Consider the following 12,072-nt stretch of genomic DNA (forward strand, 5'->3'; position numbering starts at 1 on the left):
AAGTAATTTATTTTTTTTCTGGGGAAAAATCCAGTTTTCATATAACTCCAAGAGCAAGCACTTATAGGTTTTTACCATAGAAACTGAACATAATTCTGCATGTCATTAAGTTTTTGGAGGGACGAATACCGTGACAGATGTCCTAAGGATTATTTGCTCCACCATACAGGGGGTCCAGTGGATTTGTTTCAGTGGAACACCCTTTAATCAGTACTAAGATTAAGTGTGCTTAAAAGTATTTTTTGGTAAAAATATTTTGGTTAAGGGCAGTAACCTAATGTATTTCTGGGATTTATACCATATTGGCACGATTTATTGGCCCAACCCTTAAAGTTTGGTGCTATTTAAAATAGGGATGCACAGATATATCGGTGGCCGAAAATAATATTATCTGCAAAATGTCGAAACAAACAAAAAAAACACCGAAAATAATCTTATGCAGGAGCCCCTCTGTTTTGCTCAGCAGTGTCTCTTGCTAAGTTCAGACTGCGAGCAACGCAGAGGGAGACAGTGACCCCTGCGTAAGTCTGCAAGCGGCACAGGAAGATCCACAGTTCAGGTAAGGGTGGAAAAGGGTGTATGAATGAGGGAATGCATGTTTTTGATAAATGAATATGCATGTGATTGCATGGATGTGTAAGAAGGGGAGGCAGTGCACAGGGAGGCTCTAGGTTATGTGCATGTATTGGCTGCTTGTTAAATATATATAGCAATGACACCCCTATCATGCACAAGCAACCACAGTAGCAAAAGCTAGCAGAAATTACACTTCTATCATTCCAGGTTCCAGGATGTTAGCAGTTGCTGTTAGCAATCACACTCGTATATTATGCCCAGACAGCCAGTACATGCTGGACCCTGGGCATAATATGAGTGTCATCCTATCCCACAAGCCTAGCCCCACATTTCATATACATGGTGTCATTCAATCAAACTGCTGTTTGAGATTATTATTATTTGTTTATTTTTTGTCCAATTTTAGTTACTTATATTTAACAAAAGTGTGTTATTTTTTCTTTTCTAAAGGGGGGGGGTTATTTTCCGTTTCAGCCAGGTGCATCCCTTATTTAAAAGGAATTTGTTTTTAAAGAAAAAATATACATTAGTGGAAAAGTAAAACAGGAATACATATATTGTAACATTCCTCGTATCTGTTATGCAGTTAGTCAGCATATGTAAACAGAAATGTGGAAAACTAATAGCCTTTGGTCCCCCTTAATTCATAATGCACCTTACTTATAGATATGCCACTCTGCTCCCCAGACTCCTTGGTGTCTAGTGGGGCCAGCCAGTGGACGTCTGTGCGATGCGCGTAGACAACCTCTGCTGCCAGCACTTCCGCCGGGGCTTCTGTGGTGGAGCACAAGATGGTTATAGAAGCCCCAGCCGAAGTGTGGCAGCAGGGGTTGTCTGCATCACGCAGACGGCTACCGGAGAGGAGGATCCAGGTCCCCTGCAGCGCTGCGGGGGATCTGGATCCTAACCCTGCTGCTTGCCTGCGGCAGGGCTAAATGAAATAGAAACACCCGCCTGGCGCCCGGAACTGCATTATCCGGACGGCGGGCGATACGAATTGCGCATCCCTGCGCTAAACCCCGATTATAGGGCAAATACGGTATATTTACAAAAAAAACAGTATTGCACAACAGGAATACTTAATAGTAAAGAGCTCTGCAGATCAAAAGCACTGTGCTATTAAATAACCATGCCCTGTAGGATAGCTTAGGTGTTCCTCAGTCTACAATTCACTACTTAATGAAGATATAAAACTCTTCCCTTTTGGAGAGCTCATGGCAGAATGCCCAGATTACAATAACTTAGTGGAAGAAGCCTTTTTCAGGATTTTGTTTGGTCTGGGCGAGGCTGTAAACCAGTTAATATAAATAACTAAACAGGAATGTTTACCGTAGTGTAGATGGTTGAGGGGGAAAAATACTCCATCAGTATATCAAAGGAGGAGAGAGGTTTATAATAATAAAACTGACGGTTTACCCTTTCAGTCTGATGTTTTCATATAATTCAAAAATTCAGCACCAGAAAGTCTGAGATATTCCCCTCGGGACTATTAGCATGGACTTGTTTATTGTGTGTGTGTGTTTTGTGGATGTTTTATACTAGCCTATGTTTGTAGTTTGCATCATTTCAGGAATAGTCATAATATAAATGCAACAGGACTATTTCTTGTGTTGCTTGAGCAGCATTTTTTTTTATTTGTACGTCTTCGTTATTCTCTTCCCTCCTTACTACTTCTGAAGTGCCGTACTACCAGAAGTATGGAATATGGTCATTTCATGTCCAGTGATAAGGAGCAGTGTTCATAGGGAAAGTGAGTGCTCGGTTAAGTGGGAACCTGGGAATATGGCATACCAATTTCTAGATGTTTCTCTTCAGCAAAATTCTGTTATTAGTATATGTTACATTTCTTTATCAGGGCCTGGTGCTTGGTCCATCTCCCATGTATACAAATTTCAATTTAATTTCAATTCTCCATTTTGGTTTTCACTCCAAAAAATGCAAATTTGAAACCAAACATGTGCTGCCTCTCTCCACTTCTGAGTTGCTCTTTCTACCCCTTAAATACATAGATTTACCTTGCAAAAGAATTAATACCCATTAACACATCTTTTATTTTAAAACACTGAAATGTAAATTACTATAGTTTACATTTTGTGCCCTTAACCTGTGAGCCATTAAAGTTGCTCCTTTTTCTAGAATCTTTGGCTGTTGATCTCATGGAAAATAGTGAGTTAAAGAAGTTAGAAATAAAGTGATTTAAACGTACGTGTAAGCTGCTGTGAAAAAGCCGTCCCTCAAATTCGGTGGCAACCGTATATAGATTTCGGCGTAGCGCTGGCTTTTCCTGGAGGGTGTCAATAAAACATTTTCTCAACCAACCATCTAACAGCATGTCTGGAGTTTGCTGAAAGCGTGAGTGCATCTCGCCTTCAACGTGAGAGGCTTTGTGGCAAAAAGAGACCAGTATAAAACTCTTCAGCCAAAACATGAAGCACAGATACTACCCATGCTCATACTGTAGGGATGCTTCCCATCAACAGGGCTGGGATCTTGTACAAATTTACCTATTCTAGGTCTCGATCGATTAAGAATTGATGGCACAGTTTGAAAATTGAGGTCATCGAGCGATGTCCTAACAGAATGGACAACATTCAACTATTGTTAGAAAAGTGGCTTCAACAAAAAATTGATGATTAAATACTTCAGTATTTTAAGTTATTTTTGCTTATTCAAATCTAATGCCTCCTTACAATAATTGATTTTGTGTTCTGTTTCATTTTAAATAACGTATCATACAGAATTAAATTGATAAGCACCAGAATACTTCTGCAAGGCACCGTGCATCTATATATAATATATATATTGTGTCTGTTGCACACTTCATGTAACATTTTAATCCACCAAATACTTGTATTAATCGCGTTTTTATATTTCTGTTTTAGCTGGAATGGAATCTGTGCAATCAAAGCAAAAATCGGAACTGGACATGGATTTGAAGCTGTCTTCTGTTACTTGCCATTCCAATGACATTCTGGTCACATTTCAGGGACTATACGTTTCTGTCTCTGATTTTGACTATCATATATTGCAAAAGGAGATACAACTTGCCTCAAAACGCAAAGAGAACATTGGCGTTGGAGAGTTCTGCTTGATTCAAGAGAAGCCATTTGGAACGTGGAACAGAGGAAGGGTTTTGGAAAGAACAGGTGGATTGTTTGAGGTCCTCCTGATAGATCAAGGAAACAAGGTCAAAGTTAGCGGAGGACATATTGCTTCAGCTTGTGCTGACCTTTTTACAATTCCACCAAAGGTGGTTAATGGAATATTCTCAAACATATTACCGATTGGAGAGAAGTGGACCCCTAAAGCAATTAACTATTTTTCATCTTTGCAAGGCCTGCAAGTCAAAGGGCATGTCCAGACATCCTTAAAACATCATGTTATCCTCCTAGAAACACCAAAAGTTATTAGCCATGCTGTTGAGCTTGGTTTAGCAAGGTACATTGATTCGGATTCATTTTGTTTTCTTGTTGACCTTTTATATAAACTCCCAACAAACTCCCAGCTGAAACAAATGCCTAACCTACTACAACCAGAAAAACCCAATACTGATTTTTCCCTCCATTTAAATGATAATCATCCAAGTTTCCAAAAGATCCTCCGCCATCTTAAACCTAACTTAGCTCTGGGCACGGCTGAAAAGGTGAAGATCTCGGCGGCTCTCAGCCCCGATAGATTTTATTGTCAAATATTCTCATGGGAGGAAGAGCTGATTAACCTGACCGCTTCTATGACTTCGCACTATGAAACCATGAAGATGGAGCAACGTTCTGTGTCGGACAATTTTGGTGTGCTTTGTGCTGCTAAAAGAAGGGACGGCTTATGGTACAGAGGAGTCATCTACAAACTCATCTCGGGTGAAGAAATGAGAGTTTGGTTTATGGATGTTGGAAGTTATGAAATCGTATCCTCCTCCTGTGTACAAAAACTCCAATCTGAGTTTCTGTCTTTACCCATGATGGCGGTCCCATGTTCGCTGGCAAACGTGAATGGCCAGGAGGAATGTATCAGAAATATTCAATTGATGCTAATTAAGCAGGGGCTTTTGGGGCAGACCGTTATTGCTTCCGTTGACCAGGTATGTGACAAAAAATGCTTATACTACATAACATTGTTTGATCGAGATCATGAGCTCAGTGCGAAATGCCTCCTATCCAACAAGCTTGTTCCGACATTCTCACCAAGCGCCTACCCAAACATTTCTAACAAAACGACGTCTGAGAAAGAGAGTAAAATCAGTGCATCGTCTGAAAATTGTGCCGCCGAAACAGAGAGAGAACCTGAAACCATTTCTTACAAAACCATTCAGATGGAGGTAGATTCGATCCATGTGGTTTATGTTGAGTACGTGTTAAACCCTTCCAACTTCTGGATACGAACAGACGAATGTCAGTATGAGTTTGCCGCAATGATGGAGGAGATCACAAAACTGTATAACGCGTGTGAGCCCACTGAAAGGATTCTCGAAGACCCAAAGCCGGGCCAGCTCTGCTGTGCTCTTTATGCCAAGGATGGGCAATACTATAGAGCCGTTGTGACCGAGGTGATGGAGTTACAGATTGCCGTGTATTTTCTAGACTTCGGAAATACAGAGACCGTCGACAGCTGTGACGTTAAAACATTACCTCCGCGGTTCAGTGTCCTTCCAGCCCTGGCCATGTGCTGCACGCTAGCTTATGCGTGTCCTGTCGATGATGTATGGGTGAAGAGCGCCAATGATTTTTTTAAGCAAACTGTTTCAGGTAAAGCCCTCTTTTGTCATGTGCTCGCAAAACAAAAATACAAATATGTGGTCGATATACGTCATTCGGAAAACTCTGAAAATTCAAATATTGTAATGCTTATGGTGAATGCCGGATTTGCTGAGTATTGGAAGGTAAATCTTAATGCCGAGATGGCAAATTCACAGCCAAGTTTGCCCAAACAAGATGCAAAATCCAAGAACGGGGGCAAACAAAGCTCCGTTTACATCGAAAAGCATGGATCAAAGAAAAAGGCAGACGTGGCAAACAGTGTGGCACCGTTAAGCCTACAAGATTTTCTCAAGGACGATTCCCTGTTTTCTTCACGGTGTTATGATTCCGCAGACGCTGTATGTCCTATCAGTTACAAGCAGTATGTGTTCAAGCCTGGAACGATGATGGAGGTGGCATGTTCTCAGGTGAACTCCCCAGGAGATTTCTGGTGCCACCAGCAGGATAAAACACCCCAGCTTAATGAATTAATGGAAAGTATTCAGGCTTACTATACTAATTGCAAAAGCTTATACCGGCATGGACAGATTGCATGTGTTGCTAGAAATCCAACCAACGGTAGATATTATAGAGCATCTGTCGCAAAGCACGTTTCTGGGGCGGAAGTAGAAGTGCTTTTTGTTGACTTTGGTAATCTGGAAAGAGTTTCCGTTTCTGAACTCAGAGAAATTAAATCACAGTTCCTTCAACTCGAAGGGCAGGCGTTTCGTTGCAGTTTGAGTAACATTGCTCCGGTAAGCTCTAACGACACCTGGACTTCCAATGCCTGTATGGATTTTAAAAGATTTATCGCCAAGGGGAGCATAAAATGTACAATATACGCACTCTTCAGCAGTGGTTCTACCGGCCTCTGTAATGGAGTACATTTGGAAACGTCTTGTAATGATGTGTCCCAATTTCTAGTGAGCAAAGGGCATGCCGTCTTTTCACCTTTAAGAATTCGATCCTTCAATCTACATGCATTCTGTTACTCAGATTTTGATGTAAAAGTTGGACATGAGGTAAAAATTTATGTTACGCACGTTTACAGTACTGGGAGATTTTATTGCCAGCTTGCTAAAAATACACAAACAATTGAGTCATTAGCGAAAAAGGTTACTGAAATTGGGGAGCACGTAAATAAAAAAGATGTTACAAGAAGAAAGAAGTTGTGTGTAGTAAAGTACTTTGAAGATGGCAATTTCTACAGAGCTTTGATGTGCCCGCTAGAATCTTCATCTCTCTTTCTGGCTTTTTTTGTAGACTTTGGAGACAGTCAAATGGTATCAGAAAATGAGATGTTGCCTATTCCAGACGAGGCCACAGATGTTTTATTTGAGCCAATGCAGGCAATTCAGTGTTACCTATTTGGCTTAAAAGATTACTCTTTCACAAACAGTGTTAAGAAGTGGTTTGAAGATGTCTGCATCGGTAAAATGGTAAGGGCTCTTGTTCGAGCCAAGACCCCTGATGGTGAGCTGGGACTGGACCTATATGGAGAAAACATCCTAATTAATGCAAAAATCAAAGAACTTGTTGGCATGACGTCTCCTTCAGAGCGCACTGAACCGTCAAAGAAACCCAATTGTGAAAAACCAACGTGTGGTAAGACCAGCATTGCATGTAATAACCCCAGTGAGAAAAGGTCTCCAAATAGAACTAAGGCTTGTGAAATGGCTAGGACCCCAGAATCACAAGGCCAATTAACGTCTCAAAAAGGATACGATCAGCCACTCAAGTTTGTGAAACAAGATTCCAATGGCGGTGGTTTTAAACACTCAAATCAGAGCTCTTTTTCTAGTGACGCTCCAAGGAAATCAACACCAAAAACCCATGGACTAGCTGTCGGTACAGTTAGCGGTACGAGACCAGGGCTGACGGAACAGCCAAGTCTAAAAACCAGTGATCTCCCTCAAGTGTGCATTAAACCGGGTACAAGCCACGTAGGGTACGTTTCTCACATAAACAGTCCGTTTGATTTTTATATACAGCTTGGTGAAAATGAACAAAAGATCTTGATGCTTGCCGAAGCTCTAAATAACGATTCTGTGTGCCTTGAAACATTTGATGGGAGCAACATAAAAGTCGGTGAGTTAGTTGTAGCCCAGTATCCCGACGATATGGCACTGTATCGAGCAAAAGTTACAAAAGTTGATGAAGACAATTGTTTTGAGGTGGAATTCATTGACTATGGTAATACAGCCATTGTTGATTCATCGAGGGTTTTCATGCTTCCAAAGGAATTTTTAAAAATACCTCAATTAAGTATCCAGTCGTTCCTTGGTGGCGTTCATGAATTAGAGTGTAATGGTAAATGGAAAGAAGATGTGGTTGCAGGTTTCTCGGAGCTCGTGACCGTCGAACCCCTCAATTGTTTATTCATAAGCATTAGGGACTCCAAGTGGGACACAAGCTTAACTTGTAAAGGGCAATCTGTAGCTGAAGAACTGCTAAGACGCTTTAAGACTACGAGCTTTCAACAGGCGTGTTTTACAACAAAGGAAAATGGTTTAAATTCTAGCACCGATCAAAATCAAAACGTTATCGACACGCCATACAAAGAGATTGAATGTCAGAAAGATGTCCCTGTTGTTTGTCCTATAGAGAACAATTGGCAGGTACCTGACCAGAACATTCATCCTGGCCAACTCGAAAGAGTGAAACATATTTACACCCCAGACGACGGCAAGTTTTTCGTTATACTGGAGAAATATTCTCAAGAGTCTAATTTAACTTTACAGATCGAGCCGATTGTCAGAAAAGTAGACAACCGGCTTGCACCGAGAAATATTACCGAAGGGATGGTGTGTTTGGCAAAATCCAGTGCTATGCAAACGTGGTTACGCGCCTCAGTCGAAAAAGTCTTTCCAAAAGAAACGAAGATGCTGGTTTTCTTTATCGATCGTGGCGCCAGTGAAACGATAAGCATGCACAATGCAAAAGTACTAACAGGAGATATACTGTCGATACCCAGGCAGGCAATTGCTTGCCGATGGGTGTGGGCTGAGAAAACAAGCGAAATGTCACTGAAGAGCGTGTTACCATTTTTCCAGAAAAGGGTACTGGTTCTTTTTCTTGACTTCTTAACTGCGGAAGACGCCTGGAAAGTGGAGGTTTTAATCGACAGTTTGTTGTTAATGGAGTATATCGCTGACCAAGCCAATAAGACTTCCAGTGGGTTAAATTCTTTGGAACCTCACGGTAGTTCAGGAACGGGTACTACATGCCCACAAATGATTCCTGTAGCCCCGCTGCAGCGTATAACGCTTTACTCCTGTTTTGTCATTGGAGCTTATAATCCATCCGATTTCTATCTTCAGTTAGAAGAAGACTCCGTGGATATAGTGATCAAGTTGTGGCAAGCGATGCGTAAACTGTCGGATAATATCTCTTCGTTGCCACATGATGCGTTGAGGGTCGGCACTGCCTGCCTTTTCAGGTGCTTCAAGGAGAGCGAATGGTGCAGATCAAAAATTGTGAAAATTACAGGCGACTCCATCTTGCTAAACCTTTTTGATTACGGCGTAGCCAAGCGCATTTCCTACGCCGATAGCGTTAGACTGAAAGTTATTCCTGAAGAGCTTGCGCGTGTCCCGTCGTTGGCCTACCGTTGCACGTTACACGGCGTAAGTCCCAGCGATGGAACTTGCTGGTCTACAAAAGCAAATGAGTTGTTCACAACTTTCGTGGAAAAGCGTAACCTGATGGTTCAGGTCATTAAAACCAATCCAACGACCCAGCTGGAAGTGTGCCTGTATGGGGAGGGCGAAGGCAGCCTTGCTCATAAATTGGTTTCAAGGGGACATGGGCGATTCACTGAAAGGGAAAACATTGAAACATGTCCCAAAGACAGTTCTACAGCGTCTAGTTTGTACGTGGAAGGGACAAAGTATTTACTACACGGAGAAAACCAAGAGGCCGGACGTATCCGACACTTGCGAGAAAACCTCGGCGAGTCAGACGTACAGAATGAGTCGTGCTTCTTTCCAGAGGACCGGAGGTTCGCTCGATACGGTACAGTTGATGAGCAAAGGCTGCAGAAATAATCTAGTCTATGGTTTCATCTCGTCAAAGGCTTACTGATGATGGTAAGTTCTACCTATTTTTTTTTTTTTTTTTACAACCTTGCATACATTTTGGTAAATTTGACAATACTTATAAGGTTTCTAGTGCTCCAGCTGCGTCATATTAAAAATCCTGGCCTTGTGGGCCACAAAGATTTCTAAATTCATTTACCGTATTTATCGGCGTATAACACGCACTTTTTTAACTAAAATATGAAGCTGAAAACCTACCTGCGTGTTATACGCCGATTAAATCCTAGAGCCAGTGGCGGAACTACCGGGGTCGCAGGGGTCGCAACTGCGACCGGGCCCTGGAGTTCTGCCAGTCAGGGGGGCCCAAGGGGTGCCGAGCGGTTGCTGAAGACGACCGCTCGGCAACTCTCGGGCCCCCCTGACTGACAGAAATCCAGGACTCCTCTGCTGGCGGCCACCGCCACCTGCCTCAGCGCTTCAACTCCTGTGTTGGAAGCGTGAGGCGTTTGTCTCGGGTTCCGGCGCTTCACGCTGGGCGCCGGCATATGACGTCAGACGCCGGCGCTCAGCAGTGAAGCGCCGGCACCCGAGATGAACGCCTCACGCTTCCAACACAGGAGTTGAAGGTAAGTGACCGGGGGGGGGGTTAGGGAGAGAGAGGGGAGATGCTGAGAAGGGGGGGTTAGGGAGGGAGAGGGGAGATCCTGAGAAGGGGGGTTAGGGAATGAGAGAGGAGATCCTGAGAAGGGGGGTTAGGGAGTGTGTGTCTGAGTGTGTGTGTCTTAGCGTGTGTGTCTGAGTGTGAGTGTGTCTTACTGTGTGTGTCTGAGTGTGTGTGTCTTACTGTGTGTCTTACTGTGTGTGTGTGGTTTCCCAGATAGCAGTGATTCTGATGAAGTTTTTTTGTTCAGTTTTTTTGTTCAAAGAGGTGCTTTTTCTTTCATATTTGCCTTATAAGTGGTATAAATGTTATAATAAATGTAATAATGTAATAAATATTATTCCAACATTAAGTTCATAGCTTCCAAGTTAAAATTATTTTTTCTTACTCAAATTTCCTTGTTAAAATGGGGGTGCGTGTTATACACCAGTGCGTGTTATACGCCGATAAATACGGTAAATGTGTGCTTTTTTTTTTATCTGTATTTTTGTATTTGTGAAAGTGACTTGCATCCATTTACTTAACAGGTGTCTGAAGACTTTACTGCTTACAGGAGCGCCTGCTGCAAGATTGATCTGTTGAAGAGTAACTTACTCTCTCTCATTAACAATCCAGTACATTTGTAAAACTTCTGCATTTTCTTTCTCTTGAGTTGGGGAAAAGCAAATGTCGGCTGTGCGTAGATTTATTGTAATCAGATAAGTAACTTCAACAGTGACTCTAACTATACGTGGAAGCTTCAGTTTATATTTGTTTGTTTAATCGAAATGTACAATATTTATGCATCAGTGTCACTCTAGGCCCACTTACTGTCGTTACATACTTTTTGTTTCTTTCCAGAGTCGTAGACTATAATATATAATATAATGCCAGTTCTATAATATATATCTCTCTGTATATTATAGAACTGGCATTATATATATATATATATATATATATATATATATATATATATATATATATATATAATGCCAGTTCTATAATATATACATACATACACACATATGTATGTATATGTTATAGAACTGGCATCTATATGTGTGTATAATATATAATATAATATTATAAAATAATGCAAGTTATATATATATATATCTGTATATTATAGAATATATATATAATGCCAGTTCTATAATATACAGATATATACAGATATATATATATATATATATAAATTGTTATTGCCAGTTCTATAATATATACATACATACATACACACACACATGTATGCATGCATGTATATATTATAAAACTGGCATCTATATGTGTGTATATATATATATATAATATATATATGTGTGTGTGTGTTCCTTTGTTACGCATGGCAATGTGTCGGGATTAGTTATCAGTGTCTGGGAGTTGGATGTTCTTTTCAGCCAAAATTTTGAAATTCTGTTTTAATCACTTATAGCAGAGTCAGTATTACTCCTTGAAAGCACTTAATTCACTCAACTGAAACGCAACTATAGTTTCAAAACTTTAACTTTCAACTTCATTATTCACATGTTGAAGTTATTTTTTGGAATTGCATGTTCAATGCTTGGTTAGTTACTGCTGTGCAGTATGTCTAGTTATAGAACAGTTACATTATTTTAGAATTATTATAGAATGTTACGAAATATCCTGAGCTGCACATTCATACCATGTTAGATTATGATTTAGCCATCCAATTTGAGGATTTTCCCCACATTATTTGTCATTGAAACATTCATTCTCAAAGCACCCTTTATTATCCAGTACTGTTATGCTTGGAATTTATCTCTTTTATATATATTTATATATATATTTATATATATATATATATATATATATATATATATATATATATATATATATATATAATAAAAAATTTACTACCTAATTCTGATAACCCTTAAGGATCTTGTCAACCTTTGGGACACTTTCAAAACTACCATATAAAATATTATTATACAGCATTGGATTTCTTAAAACAGGCCTAATGTTAAGGAAGAATTTTTATTTTTGAATGGAAAAATCAGCAGTTTGTCTCTACCTCTAATCCCCTGCTTAGAAGAAATATATATTCTAAGCACAAGTGCAAAGT

The 12,072-nt window shown here is 40.4% G+C and overlaps 1 protein-coding gene across 1 annotated transcript; it reads left to right on the forward strand.

Annotated features, from left to right (window-relative positions):
* The first annotated feature begins 3,463 nt into the window (after positions 1-3,463).
* Positions 3,464-9,355, forward strand: TDRD15 (tudor domain containing 15). Its single transcript, XM_053460456.1, is given in 2 exon segments — positions 3,464-7,880; positions 7,914-9,355. Coding segments are annotated over 2 exon segments (5,859 nt in total).
* The last annotated feature ends 2,717 nt before the right edge of the window (positions 9,356-12,072 follow it).

This window comes from Spea bombifrons, chromosome 3 (assembly GCF_027358695.1).
Source record: "Spea bombifrons isolate aSpeBom1 chromosome 3, aSpeBom1.2.pri, whole genome shotgun sequence".
NCBI classification, from domain to species: Eukaryota; Metazoa; Chordata; class Amphibia; order Anura; family Pelobatidae; genus Spea; species Spea bombifrons.